This window comes from Meles meles, chromosome 2 (genome assembly GCF_922984935.1).
Source record: "Meles meles chromosome 2, mMelMel3.1 paternal haplotype, whole genome shotgun sequence".
NCBI lineage: Eukaryota > Metazoa > Chordata > Mammalia > Carnivora > Mustelidae > Meles > Meles meles.
The window spans coordinates 97,594,674-97,622,313 of record NC_060067.1 but is presented as its reverse complement, the minus strand read 5'-3'; the positions used below and the strand labels follow the sequence as shown (position 1 = coordinate 97,622,313).

At 36.2% G+C, this 27,640-nt stretch overlaps 1 protein-coding gene across 19 annotated transcripts in view; it reads right to left on the bottom strand.

Moving 5' to 3' along the window:
• Positions 1-27,640, bottom strand: part of CAMK2D (calcium/calmodulin dependent protein kinase II delta) — a 321,617-nt gene that overhangs the window by 82,533 nt on the left and 211,444 nt on the right. For 11 of the 19 annotated variants that reach the window (XM_045991913.1, XM_045991861.1, XM_045991946.1 and 8 more), the window contains exons 5-6: positions 5,965-6,030; positions 2,801-2,873 (exon numbers count right to left, since the gene is read on the bottom strand). In XM_045991913.1, coding sequence (XP_045847869.1) covers positions 2,801-2,873; positions 5,965-6,030 — 139 coding nt within the window. Of the gene's footprint in view, positions 1-1,782; positions 1,856-2,800; positions 2,874-5,964; positions 6,031-27,640 lie in introns of all 19 variants that reach the window. The other 8 variants (XM_045991921.1, XM_045991870.1, XM_045991980.1 and 5 more) reach the window with 1 other exon arrangement.

Here is a 27,640-nt window from a genome sequence, read left to right as displayed (position 1 = left end):
CTGATGGGTGATTCAGCAGGTTATTTCTTTTGGTAGTTAGCCTCCCTAAAAGTCACCTGCCCGTGTTTTTAATTAGTCGATTTAGCTCATATATCAGAAAATAGACCTTCTTCTCAGCCCACATCCTAGGCCCACTGCTATCTCTGATTAAAGTTCCAGTCTTTGAAGAGCTCAGCTGAGTTTGAACACTTACCGAAGTCTAATATCATAACCCCACAAGATATATTTTAAAGGTAATGTAAGAGAATTCACATTTTTTCATCCTTGGTTTTTAGAGTATACTTCTAATTATATAACATAGAGTAAAATATTTCAAATGACAAATTTATTAAATAGAGTATGTACTAAAACCGCATAAATAAATATGCATGCCCATATATATTCACTTAAAAAGGAAAGTAGTACTGTGAGTTCTGAGAAGTAACAAAAAGGTGCTCTCTCTCTCTACATGGCTGGTAAGGAATTCTTGAGGTGATTGCCAAAGACATGAATTTTTACAGGAACATATTGTTTTCCCTTAATCATGATAGGTACATTGGTAAAGCGTTAGTAGATGTACACAGTCTTATCTTGGCTCTCCAAAAAAAAAAAAAAAAGCCATTAACCATACCTTTGCTTTTGATATTTAAAGCTCTAAGACTCAAACTGAAATCAAAGGAAAATTCCAGAAACCTAAGGCAATGCTTTGCTTACAAACCACATCTTTAAATAACTTATTATGGATCCTTAGAGATATATTCTTTTAGAGCAAACTAAATGAATGGAAACTACAGATTTATCATTATTAGAGAAGTCTGCACATGAGAAACCAGCCCAGGTCTTCCCACTGAACACATACAGTTGAAGACATTGCAACCTTTGTGGCACCTCTGTATATTAATGCCTGAATATGGATGAAGCTTGAAACAAAGAATGACAACTATATAGTACTCACATTTGCTATCTTGCCCACCCAGTGGTTTCATTTAGACTTTTAGGCCTTCACTACATCTCTGAAATTCCATGAGTGAAACTAGACTTTGAGAGAAGGGGACAGAAAAATGAATTAAAGAGTAGTCTCCTCCTGAACTATTTAATTTCTAAATGATCTAAACATTTCTCATCCTCAGTGGTATCAGAAACTGAGTGGAGTCTTAAAAATATTAGTGCATATATATGTTATATAAATATTATTTTATAATAAAATTTGTTTTACTTTTTTTCTTTCTGTTTTAAAAGGCACTAGTATCTTGCTACCTAGGAATGTAAATAAACAAAGAATCAGGAAGTCTCAATGCCCTCAGAATTCCTGAGACTACTATTAAGGAAAACAGACTTCAGAGCCCAAATGGAGGTTCTTTAGTGCCAAAAACCCATTTAATAACTTTGTCTCTATTCTCTTTATAATTTCCATAACTATTTACATAATATTAGGTATACACAGTATGACTCTAAAATAGTATGTTTGATCAACGTCCACAGAACAGGTTTAGAATGAAGAAGAGATAATCAGTCTTATGCAGTCACATTAAGTGCTATATTCTTAGGAGGAAGGAAATACAGCACCCTATTTATTGTTAATGGTAGGACATTATTCCTCTGGATGAAATGGAATTTATGTAAATCTCAAGTGTGGATGAGGGAGATGAAATAAGGCTGTGGTGAGGGAAAGTGTTTTTGTAATGTGTTGGAATGAGTCCACACAACTTTCTTGCTCATATTTTTGCCTTTACAAGCATAATTGCAGCTGAACAGTCATTAGGAATTGTGTGGTGGTTTATCTTCTCCAACAGCATTACTCACCTTCAGGTCCCGATGGACTACGCCCATCTGATGGCAGTGTAGCACAGCCTCCAGGATCTGCTGAATGCAATGACTGCATGCAAACACCAGGGGGCGTGTGTTAGTTCCAAGCTTACACTCACTGTCTGTACACCCTCAGAGAGACCGGGTTAAAGTGCAAAACCAGCAGACAACTGGGGTCGTATTTTACCACCTTCGGTATTGTAAACATATTGCTCAAGTAGAGTGACTACTACCTCAGAGCAATCAGGATCTTGCCAGATGTGCGCGAAAATGTGGATCCACTTGATCTAGAAAAAAACCATCTTAAAAATATTTAATTCAGTAGCTCATTTCCTAGTTACGAATTCTTATAGGAAAAGAACTGGAATGCAAATAAAATTTTTACAGCTGTTGTGGTCCACCTCCACCCCACATAAAAAACTGTTTCCCCATTCCCTCCCATTTTTCTAGTATCATTCCAAAGCCATCACGTTAGCAGTCAAGGCACTATTAAGGTTAAATTAGGATAAGTAATGAATTTTTGATAAATCATTAACTATTTGTGCTTTAATTTAGCTGGCAATTATTATCTCTTGCCTGAGGGTTCATCAGACTCAAATGGAGCAATGTGTAACCAGTTGTTTTGCTACAGCAACCCATGGTCTCAGAACAGAAGTGGTGTTTAAATCTACAGGCGGACATACATCACAGGCCACGTTTATCTCCAGGCAAATGCTGGACATTTCAGGAAAGCCTGCCCCCAAACCGCCTCTGGTAGTTTACTGCTTGGAAACTTGACAGGTTGTGTTCTTAATATTGTCCTTCCCTTTTTGCTATGATGTATATTTAGCCTGTAGATGAGCAAACTGAAAGAGGCATCATGCATTATCATTTCATCATGTAGTCATTTTAGGGAAAAATTGGGAAAGGCAAGGGAACCATTTTAAATACCCACCCTCTGCCCTTTCCCCAGAAATAAAACAAAACAAAACAAAAAACCTCCTTTGATTCAGATTTATGGACTCCATATACTGACCTTCAGGTCCCTGTGAACTATGCCATTTAGGTGACAATGATTTACACTTTCTAGAATCTGCTGTATACAATGACTGTAAAGATACAAGGGCAGAATGGAAGGGAGAACATTTTAAAGGTACATAATCACATTGAATACAAAATAAAATGAAAGTTAAAACGAAACAAACAAACAAACAAAAATTATATTTTCTCACAACATCTTTTTTAGCTTTACACTGTAATTTAATAATGCTGAATAAAGCTAATTCTGGTTCTAACAAAAATGACATCCAACAGAGAGTTTGTGACATGTTCAGACAAAACAATTTGAGCTGTGTTTTTTTTTTCCCATTGAAAATGTACAAATTAAATCACTTGTATATAGAAGTCAAAATTTCCATACTCAAGGAGAAAAATTTATAAATATTCCCATAATGTTCTGGGAAAATTCTTCAGTAATATAAAATTTATGGGTATTTCTCATACACATCTAAACTGTTTAAAATCTGAGGTCACAATTAAACATAGGTGTTGAAACAAGAGGGAACACACAGATGAAGTGGCAGGTGAAACAAGGGTTAAAAAAAATGGAGGGACACATTTATCATTTTGACTTAGAAATGGTGATTCTTGAAGAATACAGTAAGAGGAAAACTAATGCAAGTCTCCAATAACAGAGGGGAATTTCAAGTAAACCCATAACATAAAATAAACCCCTCTTCAGGACAGGCATACTCTGGAGAAGGACTAGGAACTTATGAAAAAAAAATTTTTTTAAATCCCCTGGAACACTGGTAATTTTCAGATATATTTCCATATACCTCAGTGAAGGAAAACTTTCCTTATTACTATGTCAGAAAGCACAATTTATACTATTCTTATTAAAGGCTCACTGATGTCAGACAGCTAATTAGAGGGGATAAATCATTGATTGACACCTGTAACGTCCCATGAGCTGTCAGCTGACATAAAATAATATAGATCACACTGACACATTTGGTATAAATTTACATTTGTGCGATTCGAATGCATGTTATATACTGAGCTACATTCATTAGCAAACATTTTAATAAGGACATTTTCAACTATTTAATGTACAAAATAATATTACTTGAAAGTAAATTCTTGAATTTCAAAAAGTAATCACCATCTGATTTTTTACAATGTGAATGTAAAAAAGCAATCAAGGTTATGATTATCCAGCCCTAACTCTATAAAGAATCCCACCAAAAGAGCTAAACATTTGTTGGTTTTTGATAACAGAGCTTATTTAAGTGTTGGTAATTATTCTTTAAATACTGTGACTTTTTTCTCCTTCACTTTGTACTACTTTTTAGAAATATTTCACTTTCTCTTCTCAAACCACAGATATATGTCATTAGGCTTAATGAATAATGCAAAATAAAGTACATAATTATCATATTAAATAAACTTCGTCATTTTTTACTGGTGAGAATGGATTCAATTCTTCAGCTCCTGAGGACTAGTAGGGAAAGACTTTTTCTTTATGTTTTTTCTTGGGAAGAGAATGTTCCTTCTGCTTCATTTTGTGTGAGACCTATCCGAAAAAATACTCACTTCTAGTGAATTGGAAAACCTAATATAAACATGCATATAAAATGATCCAACCTATACGGTCTCCCCTATTATCTATAGGGCTCTTCAACAGTGAAAAAAGTTTCTATTTTAATTTTAAACAATAATTTTCAAACACAATGACCTGTTTAACATAACTTCAAAAAACAAAATAAATGTAATTCCCTAACTTGTTAACTACCTTGATTAAAATTATTACTCTCTCAGGGCAAGTGGGCAAATAGCTACTCGCAAGGCTACTCTGAAGCCCCTTTTCAGGGCCCTAACATGGGAACTGGGGTGAACTGAGCAAGTGATGGATTCACTAGAGATAGTATAAATGACACAGAAGTTTCTATTCGACTTTGACAGCAAAAATTCCATTAAAAATTAAACTGTAGTCATGTACAGATAAGATTCACAGAATGTCATAAACTGGCATAAAACCAAGAAGATTAATTAGAGATTTGCAAGTGAGCCTGTGTGTGCATATGCTATTTTGAAGGGATGGGGAGGGAACCTGCTATCAGCTGACTATCTGCTGAGTGCAGGCTACAGTGGGATTAGCAAGCTTTAAAAGGAAGCTCTGAAAGAATTAGAGAATGGTGGCAGACAGTAAGTAACTAATTTTCACAACATCTCATTTACATTGTTAATAATGAGTCAATAGCTCAAGGCCAGATCTTTCAAATTAAGTACCAACTATTGAATATGCATGAAGAAATGCCAAGGAAAACTAATATGAAAAAGTCTAACTAATGTCTAGGTAAGTAAATCAATGTTACTTCACTCCAAAAATGTTGGCTTTGTGTAGCCTAGGAAGTTTCAAATGAGAGAAAATGTATAGCCATTGTTAACCTCTGTAAAGATGATGCCAGTTAACAAGGCTAGAAAACCCTTTTGAATCCTCTGAAATATCTGAATAAATATTTTCCACATGAGGTTTCCAAAAGCCATCCTGGAATTTCCAAAGAGTTAAACAACTAATAATGCTTTAAGGAGACCACTGGATTTTTGTAGTCTGTTTCTTTTTATGGTCTCTGATTAAACATGGGCTGTTCAGTGGAGCTTTCTGCGATGATGGAAATGTTCTATATCTGCTATGTCCAATTGGTAGCCACTAGTCATTATGGCCACTCAGCATTCAAAAGGTAGCTAGTACTACTGAGAAACTAAATTTTTTATTTAATTGTAATTAACTGAAATTGAAATAGCCATGTGTTACTAATGGCTGCCATAATGGGCAGCTCAGGATCTAGAGACCAGAGGATCTAAATTTTTGGTCTCTTAACTTCACTAAAAAAGTAAATTTCTTTAGCAGAAATCTTTCCAGGTAGAGTACAGATTTTATTATTTATTTTTAAAAAGACTAACTGCAGATGCTATTTTAGACCAGATTCTAGTTTTGTTTCCCCCAAACAATTATCCTGGAAACCCTTGAGAGAGAAACAACAATTAAGAGGGACTCATCATGAGAAGTTATCCAAGATGGTATTATGAGAGTTTCATAAATACTAAGGGTTATTGATGCATTTGTAAAGAGATATACTGAACAAGTGTCATTTGAATGTTAAGTCTTGTATCTTGTCCCTGGGGCAAGTCCCTTACCTGGCATCTGCTTCACTGTAATACTCTCTTGCCACTATGTCTTCAAATAGTTCACCTCCAGTAACTCTGAAAAGACAAACAAGATACTGACATTAGAAAAGAAAACAAAAATATGCATCAATGGATTTGCACCGTGTTCATGTAGAATTTTTGTTTTCAGATTACTTTGAAAATTACCAAAACAAGGTGTTGTAAAACATTACAAGACTTAACAGTTTTCATAACAATTTACATTGATCTAAACATGTCCTCTTTTCTACATGTCTTTCTATTGCTAGATCCTGAGGACACAATTTTCTGTATGACATAAATATATACAGTGATATCTCTTACACAAAATAATCTCTATGAAACTCTTCATTTAAATTCTCTAAATATTAACTAAGGTCTGATGAAGTGTGTGGAACAATTTAGAAACATCTTCTGAACGATAAAAAAAGATGATTACTATCAAGCCTGCATAGTATGTGTTTGCAGGTTTTCTCTCTCTGGAAGGGCTTGTTTTTTAAAATGCAATAAACATGCCTTTCTCGGCTAGAGGTGGCCTTTCAAAATACATACCACTTTTGGGCTGAGTGCTACTTAGATTTTCTTTGTTAAGCCCCCTGATTTCCTTTATGCTTCATGCATTTGCCAGTGAACATAGACCTAGGGCTTTTGGAAATGTCCCTAGAAGGCAGCACTGATCCCTTGCCAACTAAGAAGCCACATCTATTCTCCATCTTTTAAGTGAAGTCTTTCCCACAACTCAGCAACTGGATTTAGTTACTCTACAAAAGTACATTCAAACCAGGGATTTCAAGGCTCTCTATATAAGTACTTATAACTACCTTTGGGATTTGTTTCTGCTATTCTGGGGCTAGAATTCCCCAACCAGTAATTCTCTGGCTTAGGCTCCTCCTCACCCCAATACATGTTTTTAACATAATTTTTTTGGCAAAATTCAAAAAATATGGACGTGTACCAAGCCCTTATCTCTCAACACCAATTCCACTCTCCGGAATAAGCTAATTTTAACTATTCATATCCTTTTAACTTTTTGTGTATCTTTAAACACACTGCTCCCTTGCAAACACACCAAAAAAAACCAAACCAAAACAAAACACCACATATTTTTTTCTCACACTTTTTCTCCTCACAAAAGTGAAATCATGCTAACTGTATTTTCATTTCACTTTAGGTCATGGGCACCATTTCATGTCAGAACATTTTCTTTATTTAAAATAAGAAATCAAGAGATAGACATTTATGTATACGAGGACAGGGCAAACTGCCTTCCACAATGGTTGTATGTTGTGAAGGTGCCCGGTTTTTTCCAGTTTAAAAAAAAAGTTAGAAAAAAGTTACTGCATGTTGGGGCACCTGGGTGGCTCAGAGGGTTAAAGCCTCTGCCTTTGGCTCAGGTCATGATCTCACGGTCCTGGGATCGAGCCCCGCATCGGGCTCTCTGCTCCACAGGGAGCCTGCTTCCTCCTCTCTCTCTGCCTGCCTCTCTGCCTACTTGTGATCTCTCTCTGTCAAATACATAAATAAAAAATCTTAAAAAAAAAACTACAGAGATATAATTAAGAACTTAGGTCTTCTCAGCACCATGTTTTAACATCCATGGTCAATCAATCTAACCACTGCTGCAAAGGACCTTTAGGCAGACATCTACAGTGGAACACTGTATCTGCAGCATCCTCACAGGTCCTTGACATAGAGAAGGACCTTAAGAAATCTGCTGAGTGAATAAATGATTATGTCATTAAATGGGTGAATGAAACCATAAGCATCTGTCCACAGTTCCATGGTTAAACCTGTAAGCTAGAATCTGAGGATGAAGCTTTCCTATCTTTTCTATTATTTATCTACAAATCTCTAACTAAATCCTGTTGATTGTATCTCCGAAATAGATCTTGAATTAAGACTTCTATCTTCACTACAATGTTGCCAGCCTAAGGAGTCACTGTCTGTCACCTGTACTTCTCCAAAAGCTTCTTGATTGGCTGAGCTTCCCTTCTGCCATCAGTTCTCCAGATAAAAGCTTTAAATATGCTTCATATTTTGTCTGATGCCTACAGGAAGCCCTTGAAATAGCTGTCCTTTGCTACTGGACATGGGCTTCAAGTATCTCCCTAATTTGTACTCTGCCTGCCTTCTGACCCTCCTTGACACTCCTTCTCCTTCCTTGACACTTTCTGCTCCAACCACAAATGGCCTTCCTCCAGTTACTCAAGTACATTAAACTCCTTCCCATCCCTAGGCCTTCTCACATGCTTATCTTTCTTCCCCGACATTCCCAACCTGTCTACCACTATTACTGGGTGAGTAAATCTCTTATCCTTAAAATTTGGTTTTAATTTTATATCTTTAGACCTCCACTCATCTACATCATCCTACCCCCCAGAACCCTATGTTACTCTTCATAACACCATTATAATTACGGGTTTGCTTATGTACTCATTTGTTTAATGTTTGTCTCTCTACTAGTATGGTAGTTCTGGGAGGGAAGAATGTCCTGTGTGTTCACTATAAAATAACTAGAGCTGAGTCATAATGCCTTTGACAAGGTCATTAAAATGTTTTCAAGTGAATGATTCCAGAGCTTTATATCTCACAAAGAGGTATATGTGTGAGAATATTATATGTCAATGCCATAATGTTGGCTAATTCCTGGTATCATATCACTTACCATTATATTTTGATAAGATGGTAAGGATTTCTCAAGCAATTTTCCCCCAGAAATCCTTTATCTCAGTTCTGGATCTTGTAGTATCTTTTCCACAAGACAGAGTTTGTCTATGAACTAATCATGTCAGATCACAAATGCAGAATTATTTGAATTCATTATAAGGCACATGTTTGGATTAGAGATTGAGAAGGGAATAAAAGCATGGTGTTTTTACAATTTTTGGAAGACAGCCAGCTACATTTCAGTTTTTAAAGAACTGACCCTATGCCTCTTGTCACTATAAATATAGAGAACAAGAGCATCTATATGTCCAACTTCATTTGACATTATGCCTCTCTCATATGTTTGGATACTTTCAAAGTAGATGGTCAATGATCAGTGTTTCAAGATGAGACAAGTGGTATAACCATGACATGAGCAGACTCAGATGTATCTTGCAGTCCCATTAAAGCTACAGTGGTAAGATGCCTCGGTGGCTCAGTGGTTAAGCATCTTCCTTTGGCTCCGGTCATGATCCCAGGGTCCTGGGATTGAGCCTCACATCAGGCCCCCTGCTCAGTGGGGAGTCTGTTTCTCCCTTTCCCTCTGCTCCTCCTCTCCACTTAAGCTCTCTCTCTCTCAAATAAATAAAATCTTTAAAAAGAAAAAAAAAAAAGCTACAATGGTAGGTATAGGGGGGAGCTGATGCAAATTGGGGATGGAAGGATTCAAAATACAACCTTGGTTTCATTCATTTTTTTTTTTTTAAATTTGACAGAGAGAATTTATTTGACAGAGAGAAATCACAACTAGGCAGAGAGGCAGGCAGAGAGAGAGGAGGAAGCAGGCTCCCCGCGGAGCAGAGAGCCTGATGTGGGGCTCGATCCCAGGACCCTGGGATCATGACCTGAGCGAAGGCAGAGGCTTTAACCCACTGAGCCACCCAGGCGCCCCACCTTGGTTTCATTCTTAATACCATTGTTAGTATCTTATTTAGCTAAGATCAATTTCTTATCTATTCTTTTTTTTTAAAGATTTATATGAGAGAGAGAGAGAGCATGAGCACAAGACAGAGAAAGAGAGCGAGCGAGAGAGAGCAAGCACAGGGGCAGGGGGAGAGAGAGAAGCAGACTCTCCACTGAGCAGAGAACCCAACAAGTGGCTCAATCCCAGAACCTCAGGATCATGACCTGAGTCAAAGGCAGGCACTTCACCAACTAAGCCACCTAGGCACCCCTAAGATCAATTTCTTATGTAAGTTATTTTCTAGCTGAATACCAAGTATTTGATGACACCTCTGAAGTAGTGGACTATCTGAAGTTGTTCAGAAATTATTTTCTGAATGAATTCCAAATTGGATTATGGAAATTTAAAAAGGCTGAGAGTTTGCTTTAATAGAAGGTCCAAGGAGTTTTTTATTGATCCTGATGTAAACAGATTTGCTGAGTCAGACAAAGAATCATAATTGAGATGATAAAACTGAGACAGGCCATTGGAACTGTTCCATTCAAAACTGATTCTAGCCAGAAGGAGAGAGGCAACTTACTAGGGGAGGCACAGTTTGGGATATTAGAAGCAGGATGGTATATTCACGGGCTCTGTCCAACCTATTTCACTAAGCAGAGTGGGAAAGAGGAACAGGATGGCATGGTTCAAAATCCTTCAAAAGAACACTTATTTTACTCCTGTTTTTCTGCCTCATCTCTTATTGCTGAATCTATCCCTTTAGCATCATTCTGGATCTCATTTTCTCTCACCTTACTTTTATACTTGATACCTTCTGTATCCTCCCTCAATCCTAAAACTCATGCCAATTCTACATTACAATTCTTTTATCATTCCACCTAGCTTTCACGAATGCATGTGAATAATATGAACCACTATCATAACTCATATTCTTAAACTGTTTTTCCTATTCAATGACCAAGAAAAAGCATGAATGAAAACCACAGTTAAGGGCACATAGAATAAAGCAAAAGCAGAAATGAATGGGTTATTTTTTGTTCTGTTTATATCACCAACCTCAAATGAGAAAATCAGCCATTAGGCTTATTATATAATCTGCGTGTGTGTGTGTGTCGGGGGGGGGGGGGTTAACAAGATGCCTTAATCTAAGATTGTTTGATTAAACACTCAGGCAATGTATTACAAAGATGTGCATAACAAAATTAATGCATCCTGAGGGAAAAGAATAAATTGTAAAGCTATACATTAAGAAAAAAAGTTTGATGCAAATTAAAACCACAATGAGATGCTCACTTATACCCATTAGGATGGCTGACTGACAGAAAGAAAGAAAAGAAAGAAAGAAAGAAAGAAAAAACAAGTGTTGGTAAAGATACAGAGATTGGAACCTTTGTGCACTATTGATGGGAATATAAAATGGTACAGCTGATGTGGAAAATAGTACAACAATTCCTGAAGAAATTAAAACTAGAATTACCATATAACCCACCAATTCTGTATTTAGATATATACCCCAAAGAACTAAAAGCAGGTGTTGAAGAGATATTTGTACCCCCAAGTTCACAACAGCATTATTCACAACAGTTAAAACATGGAAGCAACCCAAATGTTCATTGGGTCATAAACAGATATGCAAAGTGTGGTACCTATAGATAAAGAAATATTATTCAGCCTTAAAAAGGAAGGAAATCCTGTCATATGCTACAATATGGATGAACTTTGAGGACGCTATGCTAAATGAAGTAAGCTAGTCACAAAAAGACAAATACTGTACTAAGGTACTGTATTTATACAGTACCTTATGAGTGGTCAAATTTATAGAGACAGAAAGTAGAATGATAGTTGTCAGGAATTCAGAGGAAGGTGGAGTTCTTGTTTAATGGGTATAGAGTTTCAGTTTTGCAAGATGAGACTTTTGTAGATGGTTGGTGATGATGGTTGCACAACAATGTAAATTTACCTTAATGACACTTAACTATACTTAAAAATGGCTAAGAGAACAAACTTTATGCTATGTGTACTTTACCACAATAAAAAAATAAATCAAACCAAAATATCTGATGATGATGATGACAATGAAGAAATAAAGGGTATAATTTAATGAAGACTACATACTGCTATTTCCTATTTCTCTCTGTGGGTTCAGAGGGCTTTAGAAAATTATCTATACCAAACTCTTGAAAGCTAATAAACAATCCTATATTAGCCAGTTATGAAAATTAGTAATTTATTTCATTGTTAGGCAGCATAGTCAAATAGAAATGAAATGGCCTCAACATTCTGGTTTGATATTAGCTAACTGTATGAGGTCAGGTCAGGACAAAATATTTCTTTGCTGTATTTTGCTTATTCAAAAATTGCAAAAAGAAAAGACAGCATTTCTCACAATTCACACCCACCAGATAAAGGTTGTACAATTTGTGTTTTACACAAAGGCACAAACCAAGGAAGCAAGGGAGGGCTGTAATCCAGCCTTATTCCATTCTCTGAGCAAAGTGCCCATACCAGGAGCTTTCTCTAATGGCACAGAAAATACCTAACAGGCATACGGTGGCTCTGTTGATATTTGACAAAGTTCCATAAGTAATTCAGTTCATGCTATCCCCTACTCACCAAGATTTGTCTATTGTAACCCCAGAACCTCTTTGAAATACACACTCATCAAGGCACCCAAGGTGTTCTCGTCCTGGAAATACCAAATTTGAAAAGTAAATGATCTTTCTGTGTGTCTGTGAGGTATGACACATTTATAGGATCCTTTCCTAAGTCCTTATGGAAATTTTAAAATTAAATAGTGCTGTGCAAGCTATGTTTGAGAGACCAGCAGAATTGTTTGCCTGTCTCATGTCTTATCATGGTACTTCTCTCTTCCAACTTGAGGCTGGTCAACTAAGGGGCAGCTTACCTCTTTGGCAGTTGATAACTTGAAATTACGTAGCTTTGCACCAGTCTCACTCTTAGCTCACCAAAATCCTGCTTGTCACATACACTCACATTATGAGGATGGATGAATTAATATAGTAATACACTCAACTTATCTGAAGAAGATATGACAACTGATATCACAGTACCTGTGTGTGTGTGTGTGTATGTGTGTGTGTGTGTGTACACACAGATAAAGTGAGAGAGCTGATATGAACACCATATCAAAAACCAATGAGGTGGGGCGCCTGGGTGGCTCAGTGGGTTAAGCCTCTGCCTTCCGCTCGGGTCATGGTCCCAGGGTCCTGGGATCGAGCCCCGCATCGGGCTCTCTGCTCCGCGGGGAGCCTGCTTCCTCCTCTCTCTCTGCCTGCCTCTCTGCCTAGTTGTGATTTCTCTCTGTCAAATAAATTTAAAAAAATATTAAAAAAAAACAAAACAAAAAACCAATAAGGTACCAAACAGTGGCTAACTAAATATTAAAAAAAATAATAATAAAATAAAAAGTTGATAATCCATCCAGGTAGACAATGATGAATGGTCTGTTGAGACATGAGGCCCACCTGCCAAGCATCAGGTCTATTCCTTACATTACCAGTCCCTATTTTCGAAGCTGGGCTCATATCCAAATACTCAAGACTCTTTTAGAAGTGAGGGATCTAGTTGAAAGAGAGGTATACCCTGGACCCCCAGTTGGGCAAAAATAATCTTCAGTTGAAGACGTGAGACCAAAGGAGAAATACTACTTAATATACTCAGGGGATTCGCAAGGTAAATAAACCATATACATAAAAATTCCATTCTTTTTTTTTTTTTTAATATTTTTATTTACTTATTTGACACGTAGAGAGAGAGATCACAAGTAGAGCAGCAGGCAGAGAGAGAGGGGGAAGCAGGCTCCCTGCGGAGCAGAGAGCCCGATGTGGGGCTCGATCCCAGGACCCTGAGACCATGACCTGAGCCGAAGGCAGCAGCTTAACCCACTGAGCCACCCAGGCGCCCCCTAAAAATTCCATTCTTATAACCACTTAATTTTCTGCATTAATGCATAAATTAATGCATAAATTAATTGCATATCTTAGTCAAATTTTTATTTTTTAGTTTTTAAAGATTTTTATTTATTTATTTATTTGACACAGAGAGAGAGAGAGAGAGAGAGAGAGAGGGAACACAAGCAGGGGGAGTGGGAGAGGGAGAAGCAGGCTTCCTGCTGAGCAGGGAGCCCCATGAAGGCTGTATCCCAGGAAGCTGGGATCATGACCGGAGCCCAAGGCAGATACTTAATGACTGAGCCATCTGGGTGCCCCATTAGTCACATTTTTAAAAGATGTTTTTACATGTTTATACCCAGTGCTATATATATATATACACATATGGCTTTTGTTTTACATATATATCATCTATTTATAAGATCTCACTTGTAAAACAACATAGCTACTTACTTAAGAAATGAAGGGAAAATTTCTAACATACACCAAATATCTTAACAAGATACCTGACACCTATGCTTTAATGTATATAAAAAAAATAAACCCTCAAACAGAAGTAAAAGCAATGCCCACTTAAAGATTTACATATATCACAGATATTCTAAAGAAATAGAAGAGAATATTTATAAGATATGTTTTAAAAAGAGTAGAACAGGGGCGCCTGGGTGGCTCAGTGGGTTAAAGCCTCTGCCTTCGGCTCAGGTCATGATCCCAGGGTCCTGGGATCGAGCCCAGCAGGGAGCCTGCTTCTCCCTCTCTCTCTGCCTGCCTCTTTGCCTGCTTGTGATCTCTGTCTGTCAAATAAATAAAATCTTTAAAAAGAGTAGAACAGGGGCACCTGGGTAGCTCAGTGGGTTGGGCCTCTGCCTTCGGCTCAGGTCATGGTCCCGGGGTTCTGGGATCGAGCCCCACATCGGGCTCTCTGCTCTGTGGACAGCCTGCTTCCTCCTCTCTCTCTCTCTGCCTGCCTCTCTGCCTACTTGTGATCTCTGTCTGTCAAATGGGTAAATAAAATCTTTAAAAAAAAAAAAAAAAGAGTAGAACATTTTACCCAATTAGAAATAATTTGAGTACTGCAGAGAAATAACTTATGAACTACACAATTGGAATTCAGTAAATCTATCAGAAACACTGCTACATAAAAGCTAAACTAAAATTTTGACACCTGTGCTATCTCTTATCATTCACTATACTTGTTTCAAGCAATATGGACATGATTATTTTTAATTTATCTGCATATTAAAATCATTGCTACCTTAAAATCTCTTGTATTACCATAATTTTTGCTCGTGTTTTATCATGCCTATGTGATCCTCAGAGAAAAATTATAATCACTTTTAAAAAATCTGTCATTAGCCCTCTGATGAATGTTACTAAGTGATCATCATCACCTTATAAACAATACATCATTAATATTTTTACTGATTGCTGAACAGCCTTGGAATCCTGCTGAGGCTATGCTGAATCTTCCTGTAAATATAAGTTTTCATTGTTAGTGTCAAGGCAACTGCTTCTGACTAAAAAACAAAAAACAAAACAAAAAAAACACTGCAGCTAAAATTTCACAAGTTAATTGGGCTGAAACACTTTCTGTGTCTCAGTAATTCATCTAAAAGCTAGCTTTAGTCATCAGAGGAATGAGCCCATATTTAGCCACAAAATGTTTAGATCATGTTATAAAAGCAGCAAAGTCTGTACGAATGATGAGTGAATTTATACTCAAAGCTGCGACTTTAACGTATTTCTGACAAACAGTACTCCAGAAAGAATCCTGGAATAGAGGCGACAGATGAGTCAAGCTAGTAATTTGACAATACATCCCCCAAGACATCAGGTTTTCCAGGTTCTGGAACATTAGAGTTTTCTTTTTTTTTTTTTTTTTTAAAGATTTTATTTATTTATTTGACAGAGAGAGATCACAAGCAGACAGAGAGGCAGGCAGAGAGAGAGAGAGGGAAGCAGGCTCGCCGCTGAGCAGAGAGCCCGATGCGGGACTCGATCCCAGGACCCTGAGATCATGACCTGAGCCGAAGGCAGCGGCTTAACCCACTGAGCCACCCAGGCGCCCCACATTAGAGTTTTCTAAGATGACAGACAAGAGAAGACACTAGCATTTATCAGTCTTAAATACTCAGGAGAGCAAAAGAGCCTCTGCTGCAGAAGATATACTGTTATTGTTGATCACAGTGAGTGTCTAGCTGTTTACAAAGGAAGGGCTCAAGCTACCTATGGCTGCAAGCTATTAAATGGTGCTTACTGTTTAGATAACGGGCGGGGGCGGGGGGGTGCCCCTACCAAGTTCTCCAGTTAGAGACACATTTGTTCTCATGGTTTTCATTCTGGTAACACAAGTAATTTCATGGAGAATTAAGCTTGTCACTTACACATAAGTGTCATTTATACACTAATTCCACAAACATAGAGCTGTAACTCTAGTATATATGAGGTCTGTCCATACTAACAGATATAAGGATATAGATAAGAATACACACACACACACGAATATAAGGATATAAAATCTATCATATGGTCTTATCGAAAAAGCAGAAACCTAAATCAAAATTAAGTTTCTGTGAAATATACTTTAACAAAAGCATAGGTATGAATATAAAGCAACGATATGTAAGACGTAGCAAATCCTAATGAACGGGGGATCTTCTCACTCACAGAGGAAGAGTTTCACCCAACACTCATCTTTTTGGTGAGATAGAAGGAAGAAAAATTAGCACAAATGCAACAATACATGTGGACTCTGTAAGAGCTCACTGATGAATAAGCAATAAGTAACATGCACAGTGGAGCATTTTATCAACTGATGCCCAATGCCAATAAGGCCAGGAATCCTTTCACATCTTGTCATTTACTGCAATTTACAATGAATTCCTGCTACCTGTCCCATTTTCCATGCTTCACAGAGGCTTCCAGACCACTGTTATCTGGATTCAGGAAATTACAATCTACAAAGGCTTGCCAAGAAGAGAGGAGGAAATAAAAAAAATTGGCAAATAATAAAAGAAAAGAGAGGAAAGAATTAAAAATTCTTTCTGGGGGTTGGAGAAAACTTCACAGATGAGGTGTTGAAGAGGAACACACATAAATGAGGAAGCTAACCAGAAAGAAAGCAGCCTTGGGGTCTAAATGGAGAAAGGAGAGAGAAAGCGAACAAAAGGATAGAAGTAGGAATCACAGTTTCTTCTTATTTGGTTCCAATATTGTTTCCTTCCATTCTTCACAACAGGTACTCATGGTATACCTTACCATTATTGGAAATTCCAGAAGCTACATTCTCCCAAATGTTATCAATGTTTCACTTTCTACCGAGATTCTTTTTGGTATGGGATTATGTGATTATGCTTTCACACTGGTAAATTAATTTCTGGTATCACAGCATTTCCCCAAATATCTGAATAAAGAATCATCCAATGAGGATTTTAAAAAAACCCAAAAAACAAAACAACCAAACACTAGTGGTTTTTCAGAAAGATAATGCTGGATTAATTTTTATACAGGGTTATAGAAACAATGCTTCTTGAAGGGATGCCTGGGACAGTAATTTCATTAAAAAATACCAAGAATTATTCCTGGCTTTATTCCCAGACTTTTGATTTAGTCGACAATAAACAAGTAATTTAGTACTTGTTTCTAGGTTTAGCATTTGTGCGCACAGATTCTTCTCCAATCTTCAGCTTGAGTATCCTATTGCCAATGTAGTACACTTGTTATTGGATAACAGATTTCTTGTTTTGCTTGCACCTTTAGTTGGGTCGCTAGAATAGTAATGAATAGTTTATTGCACAAGTGTATTTATACACTTGCAAACATACCCACTTACTTAGTAGGTGTGAAAAAATGTAGCGCCATTTACTGTGTAATTTAATCTTACTTTTTATTGGCTATAAAATGTTCAATGAATTTCAAAATAAAAAAAATAGCATCACAGTAAAGCTGCAGTAATTCAAATTAATTGGCTGGTCTAAAGAGCCATTTTTTTATTGAAGTATTACAATTAACATACAATATCCTATTAGTTTCAGGTGTACATCATGGTGACTCAATATTTTTATACATTACAAAATGATCCCCACAATAAGTCTCATTACCATCTGTCACCATACAGAGTTATTACAATATTATTAATTATATTCCCTGTGCTGTACATTATATCCACATGATTTCTTTATAACTGGAAGTTTGTACCTCTTAATGAACAGCCATACTTCTGAATTACAGAATATTTTTCTAAGGAAAGGATGCTATATTTTATTTTAAATAAAAGGTAATAAAGCCTTCTTTGCCTCGTTCTGCCAGTGTTCCATTAAGAAATAGCTAAGAACCTTACATCAGCATGCTACATGCAAATTACTGTGTTAAGTACTTATTTTAAATCTTATACTCACTTTCTAAGCATTACTGCCCATCTAGAATAGAAAGACATACTTAGGCTGAGATCACTCTTATCAATTTAAAAAATTATTCGTTTATTCATGTATTTGTTTGTTACTTATGCCACTTTCCAAAAGGGATGTGAGATACCTTATCAAATAATCTAAATTATCAAAATTCCTCACGTATGTACTTATGTTTCTTATTCAGGCTAACAAGCAGAAAAAGGAATAACAAATTTATACTTAATTGCTATCTATAAAAATCTTAGATTACCTCCATTTTTTAAAAATCACAACAGCTCAGGAACATATAATGTACTTGAATTTAGTAACTGTTTATTGAATCAAAAAGTATTTATTTGCTGCTTATTATGTGAAAGTCACTCTCTTAAGTGCTTAATGTACTGAAGCTTGGTTTAGTCACCTGGTTTAATGGAAATATTTTTCCATAGACCATTAGGTTATCAGGAACGTAAAGCTTAATTTCATTCATTCCTACAGAGCTACAAACTCCTAATTCACAGTTAGTAGTAGTTTTAACACTATTTGGTGATAATATGATCTTTAGAATGTGGATTTGAAAATTAAAAAAATATTCTTACACATAATATTCATAGGGATCATTATTGAGAGCAATTCATCCTGGCCAGAAATGTAAATGTCAAGTTAGTATAATACAAATCAGATTTAGCATGATGTCAAAATGTAAAGCATCCTCGGATACCCTGGATCTGGGTGTCTAAAGTATAATGTGTGGGTTTTCTTTCACTGACAGATTTCTTCACTTTGTCTCTCATAGAAACCTTACTCTGGTTTTTCTTGTGTATTCTTCGCCTCTCCTTGCCTCCAGCCCCAGAGGAAAGAGGGTATTGGACGTTCTAAACCATTTTGAGACCTTAAAAGGGAAACCCTAGGATGTTTCAATGTCTTGTATTTTCAACTCTTAGATGGGTTGCTTGATGGATAGACTGATAGATGGTGCTATTCTGTGTATCTTTAAGTTGGAGAAAGAGAAGAAAAGGTTATTCACTAGGAGGTACTTCTTGAAAACAATGGAAGAAGAGGTGGTAGAAGAATTCTATTTTAGATGACCATATCTAGAGCTTGTCTATTTAACCTCATTATTCAAGTCTGGAGTATACCTGTACTCAACTCTTAACTACATAAAGATCACAATAAGCAAATTCAGCACAGTATCATATATCCCCCAAATATAACCAATATCAAGATTTGTAGTTTGCTTAAATAAATTTTCACATTAAATAGTCCTTGGGGAAAAAGGGAGGAAAATAATTTAATGAAAAATATTACAGATTGTGGTAGTGTAAAAGGAAGCCATCCTAGAATTTGAAAATTCTTTAGTGAATCTATGATACAGAGACTCCCCTTGCAGATAACTAAACTCCCACTTGGGTCTATTAAATATCTACTTTCCATTTATAAAATGTTTCCTATATTGATTCTTTATATTGAAGCTACTTTACTGCCTGGCAACCAAATTGGAATAGATTAATATAAAATAGGAAGATTAAAAAAAGGAAAATACGAAGATTTTCACACATAAATGAATTCTCACCTTCTTAAGGAAAACATCACACCTACACTCTTACACTTTAGTAGAAATGCAAATTGGTGAAGCCACTCTGGAAAACAGTATGGGGAATCCTCAAAAGTTAAAAAATAGAGCTACCCTATGACCCAGCTATTGCACTATTAGGTATTTATCCAAAGGATACAAACATAGTGATTTGAAGCGGCACATGTACCCCAATGTTTATAGCAGTAATGTCCACAATAGCCAAAAGAGCTCAGAGGTCCATCAACAGAAGAATGTATAAAGAAGAGGTGAGAGAGATATATATATATATAAAATATATTATTATATTATATATATAAGATATATTATATTATATATGATATATTATTACTAATACATATATATGTATATATACGCATATATATACACACACATACACCCACCCAGAATGGAATATTACTCAGCCATCAAAAAGAATGAAATCTTACCATTGGCAATGACATGGGTGGAATTCGAAGGTATTATGCTAAGTCAGTCAGAGAAAGACAAACACCATACGATTTCATTCATATGTGAAACTTAAGAACAATACAGATGAACATAGGGGAAAGGAAGGAAAAAGAAAATAAGATGAACACAGAGAGGAAGTCAAACCACAAGAGAATCATAACTCTAGGAAACAAATTGAGGGTTGCTGGAGGGGAGATGGGGTTTGGGTAACTGGGTGATGGGCATTAAGAAGGCACTTGAAGTAATGAGCACTAGGTGTTACATGCAACTCATGAATCAATGAATTCTACCTCTGAAACAAATAATATCCATATGCTCATTAAACTGAATTTAAATTAAAAAAAATTTTTAAAGAAAGAAAAACATCACCCCTGATTCTCTGAAAGTAAACATTCCAATTCCTTACTCTGATATGACTTTTTCTTTGTGCCCTTTACTCTCACCACCATCCTTGATTCTTTGACTTTAGGTATACTATGCTTAGAGTATCATTTGTTGGATAAAAATGGAACTATTAGATTCACAAAAGGAATCTAAGATTACTTAAAAATTCCCCTTTAGGAATTTGCATTTTATGATGTTTGAAAGCTGCAAAATCACTAAACTTATTAGGAAGCATCTGAACTAAATTAAGAAATTCAAAGCTATATAATTGGACCTATTTAATGCAGCATTATCTCTAATAGCAGAAGTATAGAAAACAACGTAAATGACCACATTTACAATAATAGGTTAATAATTATGATGCAACAATACAATGAGATGCTACACTAAAACTAAAATTATAATAATGAGGATGATGTATGAACATGAAAAATATGTTTACAGTATAAGTGAAAGTATTGGAATACAAAATAATTCAGTACATGCTTATCACTGCACAAATATAAATACATATTATTTCTCCCTCATTTACCTACAAAACATCCTTCTCCTTCAAAGCTTGTGCCATCTGCCATATTACCACCTATCACCCCCTCATCTCTGTTACTCTTACCATTATGTATGGTCACTTTCAACCCTCTCCTCCACATATCCTGCTATTATTTTCATTGACTTCACTGTCCATTTGGTCAGCCCTTCCCACATCTATCCCTTTAGTTCCTTGAAGTAGTTCTGGGTGATGACAAAGTTAAAGGTATGGCCATTGGGAGAAGAAGCTGATATGAATTTAAAGTTTGAATAAATAAATATATTATAATCTGTGACCACAAGAATGTGATTTTTCCTCAAAAAGAATCCTAGCCCTTTGACTCCTCCATTTCCTCCAGGCTCCTTCCTAATCTCATTGATGTTCTCATCCAGCCAAGAGGGAATGATCACCAGAACACACATCAACATTCTCAAAACTCATTTAAGCCACTATTCATCTTATATTGGCTCTCTCTACTACTTTTGACATTGACGACTCTTCTGTATAATCCTTTGTTTCCACAACCCTCTGTTCTTCGGAATTTCCTCCTACTTGTCTTACTTATACACACTTTCTTTTTCCAGTCACCTCCTTAGTATTTGATATGGAATAAGGTAATTCCTTTGTGAAAATGACCCTTTTTATGATATAAGCTGGCATGTGCATGCCAATGAATATGGAACTTGATGTCCTACCAGCATCTCAAATTCAATTAACTTTATTGTCTCCCAAGACCTGTTTTTCCCATATCCCAAATTTCATTTAACAAAACAATTGTCCACAAAGCCAACCAAGCCAAAAACCTGGCTACTCATCCTTGACTATTTTTATGTACTTTTCTCCATCATCAATTAATAAGCTCTGTTAGTTTTGTCTTTTAAATATTTCTTGATTCAAAATCCTTTTTTTTTTTTTTTCATCCCTTCTACTGCTGTCATGGCCATATAATCTTTCAACTGGAGAAATATATTGATCACCCTCCTTCCAGTTTTATCTCCCTTCACATCGCAACCAGCATGATCTATCTAAAAAGCAAATCTGTCCATGTGAATTCCCTGCTAAAAACTTCTTCCATGGCTACCCATTCCCTATATCAAGGCTTCTCACTAGGATCATCTTACTTACATGCTTCAAGTGCAGTGTCCAGGCATCAGTGACCTTTTCCCAAAAACCTAAGGTTCACTGGCCTGGAGCATATAATTCCACATCCTTACCATGACATATACAGACTTCCATGGCCTGACTCTCACTTGTAAAGCTCTCTCACTTTTTTACTCCATACCGATTGCCTTGGACTCTAGCTATATGCATTATGTTTTCATGTATTTTAATGTTATTCACTGATAATAATGCCTACATAGCCTTGATTTTTGTTTTCCTTGAGCTTATACTTTCTTCAAGAGAGGCCCTAGGTTTCTCCAAGAAGCCTTCTCTAAAACCCACATACAACACACTGTGCTTAGTTGATTTAAATTTCGTTAAGACACTGAGACCCTCTGCTATACACCTAAATCCCCAACTGTATTTCAAAATCAAAAATAGCAAGAACCATGCCTTATTATTTTTTTGTATCCTCTATGTCTAACACATGAGCCTATCATATCACAATGCCTCAGACATATTAGTAGTTCAATAAACATTATTGTGAAGAAGGTGCAAATATAAAATCAGTGAAATAGGGTAGTAGAATCCTGAATAATTTTTACTAGTTTTAAAAATTTTTAAAGTTTTCCTTTACAGGGGCTATTTTAAACTCCTGCCCTTCCAGTCATTTGCACATTTATTCTTTTAATAAGTATTTACCAAGTGTCAATGTATTAGAGCCCATGTAGTAGAGCCTTAAAAAGAAAACCAAACCTAGAAAATATACAATGTATTAGAACATCATCAGGTATAAGTAAATACCCACAAGCAATACATAAAAAGACATCAGTTGAAATGTTCAAAGCATAAATGCTTAGTTATTACCACAAATAAGCCAGTGGGAACATCAAATGAAAGCAATTAAGACATTTAAAAAGTCTTAAAAAAAAAAACAAAGATGTAACCACAGGACGTGGTCAGTCCCCAATCAGACCACAAATATCTTGCCACTAGGTCACTAGATGCAGATAAGCCTGTGATTAGAAATGTTTCTAGCCAGTGCCACTCTGCACTGGTTTGTGAATGAGAATAAATGGGGTATGGGGGTCAGTGATTAGACAGGGTTACAGTCCTATAAATTTGTTCAATATACTAAATGAAAAAGTGTTCATGCAATACTTTTTTTTTTCCTCCAAATGCCTGGAAGAATGCCTTTTTATAGAAATTACACAGTAAAAGAATGTATGAATCTGTGCATGCAAGACAAGTGCTACTGATCTTTGCATCTTTGCCATGCAAACGACAGATTCACCTTAATATGAGATCTAAATCACTTCTGGGAATGATGAAAGATGTTGAGGAAAGATAGTGAAATAGAGGAAGATTTTCTGAATTCAGAGTTTGGCTTCTTGCAGAACACACGAATTTAGCAGAGGCTAGTAATGATCCCACATGTACCTCTGGAAGATTTTGTTGTGTTATCTGATATTCTGAAATACCAGACAGAATTTCTACATATTTTCCTCATTATATGTTTTAATCTGTATTAGTTATTCTGTGACAATGCCACATTTTTCTTTCAATATTATCTTGAGTTCTATCAACAGGAAAGATTCAGTCAGAAGAGGGACCAATGAAGGAAAGGCTCTCTCTAGGGAAAAGTCAAGTCATCATCCTATGAGCCTGAAATGATCTCTAATTCTGACCTAGATTGAGGAGCAGGAATTCCTTTTGTTTAAACCCATACTTTTTCCTAAAACCCTGAGTGTCTAACATTCTTTATACATTGGCAATGCACATGTACAGTTCACCTTAAAAAGTCCAATTTACCCTTTCAAGTGGCACTTCAGTTTCTCTCTCACTTGTCCTCACCCTTGTCCAAATAACTATTTTTTTCCCCTTGAACTTCCGTAATATCCATTTCCCTCACTTCCCTTCTGGCCTTCCATAATCCCTTCACCACACTATAGCAAAATAAGGCTTTGTAAAATGAAATCAGATCATTTAATTTCCTGGCTTTTCTCCCTCTGCGGTTCCCCACAACACACATATAACATCCAAATTCCTTTTCTTGGCCTACATGATCTTCTGAGCTCTGGCCCATACCTCTGTTATGTGTTGCTCTGGATCCCTATCGCCTAGTACTTGTGATGGTTTAAGCCACACTGGCCTCCCTTCTGTTCCTCACGGAGGTTACTTTCTCTTAGGGCGCATTTATTGCTCACTGTGTGTGGAGTCTCTACTTCAATATCTTTTTAATATTTAGACTTCTGCTTCTGACACTTCATAGCATCCCCTAACTATCCCTTTAAATCAGCCATCAGCCTCTCATCACTCACCACATATCATCCTGTTTTCTTCAGAGCACTACAAATGATCTAAAATCATCTTGCAGAGTTTAATTGTTTACTTATTTTTTATCTATTTCCTCCTCCCCTAACTACTACAATGTAAGTTTATCTCATGCGTCACTGTATATTTCCAGAGCTTAGAAGAGTAAACGCAAACAAAAGGCAAGACATAAATGTCTGCTGAATGAATTATTATATTCATTGGCATTAAGATTGATCAACAAGAAAAAGCAGATCAGAACTAAAAAAAATGAACATTATAACAAATATGGAAAAAATACAGATATTATAACAAATATGGTTAAAATCTGAGGTTGGTTAAAATGACAAGGTTAGAAGTTAGCCATCTTGTGTTAGAATTATGGGTCCGCTACTTAGTTACTTGCTGTGTGGCTTAGGAGAGTCATTTCACCTCTTTGAGCTTCATGCTCTCATTGATAAAATAACAAAAACTAGTACTTAGTTGATGTAAGCCTTAAAGGAATTAGTATGGTTGAGGATCATAAATAGTGTCAAGTACACAATAGGTACCCAGTGAACATTAGATATAATTACTGTTATTTCAATGTAGTGAGTCCACTTTGATTAATATACAGCAAGCACCTAAATAATCATTACTGTACTGGATATCAAGTTTACAAACTTAGAAGTTTATTAATAATAATTTGACACTTAAACCACATATTTATAAATAGAAAATATCCATATAGTATGTTTAGATTATCTCTAATAATTTTTTGTGGTAAAGTGATTTTTTTAAATTGTGGTAAAGGACACATAACAATTTATCCTTTTATTCATTTCAACTATAAAATTAGTGGCATGAAACACAATTCACAATGTGCAACCATCACCACTAACCATTTACAAAAATTTTTATCACCCTAAACAGAACTCTGCACCGATTAAACAGAAACTTCCCATTTCCCCTATGAATCCGCCTATTTTAGATACTTCATAAAATGGAACTATACCATGTTTGGTTTTCTTTGTGTCTGGCTTACTTCACTTAGCATACTTTCAAGGTTCATCCATGTTATGGCATGTACCAAAACTTCATTCTTTTTTAAGGCTGAATAAATAGTCCACTGTATGTATATATTTTATTCATCTGTTTATCTGTTAATGAGCATCTGGGCTGTTTCCACTTTTTGGCTATTGTGAATAATGCTAGGAACTTTGGTACATAAGTATCTGAGTCCCTCATTTCAATCCTTTTGGGTATATACTGAAAAGTTAAATACCACAATTCTGTGTTTAACTTTTTGAGGAACTGCCAATTTTTTTTTTCAGCTTTTCTTTTTTTTTCCCATTTTATTTATTTTTTCAGCGTAACAGTATTCATTGTTTTTGCACAACACCCAGTGCTCCATGCAAAACGTGCCCTCCCCATTACCCACCACCTGTTCCCCCAGCCTCCCACCCCTGACCCTTCAAAACCCTCAGGTTGTTTTTCAGAGTCCATAGTCTCTTATGGTTCGCCTCCCCTTCCAAATTTTTTTTTTTTTTAATAAACATATAATGTATTTTTATCCCCAGGGGTACAGGTCTGTGAATCGCCAGGTTTACACACTTCACAGCACTCACGATAGCACATACCCTCCCCAATGTCCATAACCCCCTCCCCCTCTCCCAATCCCACCTCCCCCCAGCAACCCCCAGTTTGTTTTGTGAGATTAAGAGTCATTTATGGTTTGTCTCCCTCCCAACCCCATCTTGTTTCATTTATTCTTCTCCTATCCCCCTAACCCCCCATGTTGCTTCTCCATGTCCTCATATCAGGGAGATCCAAAATCTATAAGGAACTTAGCAAACTCAACACCCAAAGAACAAACAATCCAATCAAGAAATGGGCAGAGGACATGAACAGACACTTCTGCAAAGAAGACATCCAGATGGCCAACAGACACATGAAAAAGTGCTCCACGTCACTCGGCATCAGGGAAATACAAATCAAAACCACAATGAGATATCACCTCACACCAGTCAGAATGGCTAAAATTAACAAGTCAGGAAATGACAGATGCTGGCGAGGATGTGGAAAAAGGGGAACCCTCCTCCACTGTTGGTGGGAATGCAAGCTGGTGCAACCACTCTGGAAAACAGCATGGAGGTTCCTCAAAATGTTGAAAATAGAACTACCCTATGACCCAGCAATTGCACTACTGGGTATTTACCCTAAAGATACAAACATAGTGATCCGAAGGGGCACGTGTACCCGAATGTTTATAGCAGCAATGTCTACAATAGCCAAACTATGGAAAGAACCTAGATGTCCATCAACAGATGAATGGATCAAGGAACTGCCAAATTTTATCCAAAAATGATTGCACTACTTCCCATCCCTACCAGCAATGCACAAGTGTTCCAAATTTTCCATATCCTTGATAAAGCTTGGTTTTTATAATTCCCACTCTATTGGGTATAAAGTGGTTTTTCACAGTAGTTTTATTTTGTACTTTCCCTAATGATTAGCAATGCTGAGCATACTTTCATGGGCTAATTGATCATTTGTTTAAATTTTTTAAAAAGTCTATTCAAATGCTTTGCCTAATTTTGAATTGTGTTGTTTTGTTATTGAATTTTTGGAGTTTTTATATATTCTGGATTTCTGGACATATTAATCCCTTATCAGATATATTATTTACAAATATCTTTCCCCATTCAGTGGGTCATCTTTTTTCTCCCTTGAAGGTGTCATTTGATACACAATTTTTTTTTCTGCTTGCAATTAGCTATTTATTATAAGGGATACAAATGAAGGAATCCGATGAAGAGATACATAGGGCAAGCAAGGTCGGAAAGGGTCTTGAACATCCTGAAAGATGTGCCACTCCGTCAGCACATCAACGGATAAAAAAAATTTTTTTATGAAGTCCAATTTATCTTTTTCTTTTCTGGCCTGTACTCCCAGCATCATATCCAGGAAAATATTACCAAATCCAATGTCATCAAGATTTTTTCCTGTTCTCTTCTAAGAGTTCTATAATTTAGTTCTTACATTTAGGTCTTTGATCCATTTTGAGTTAAGCTTCATATATGGTATAAGGTAAGGGTCCAATTCCATTATTTTACAGATTATTCTCTAATGATTTTGGTATAATGGGAAAATAGCTGAAAGAGCTATCAAAGTTTGTATACATCTATAGAGATTAATTAAAAATGCACTCAGAGTTTCTTTTTATATATAGATTATAAAAAATACAACACATCTATTACCAGAATTTCAAGCAATTCATTTCTAAATATCTCACACAGTGTTTTGGGAGAATTTGCTCATATTTAATCCAAGCCATTATAGCACAGGAACCTCTTCACAGGGCAGAATTCACGCAATTCTACCCTCTCTAAGGGTAATATCTCTATG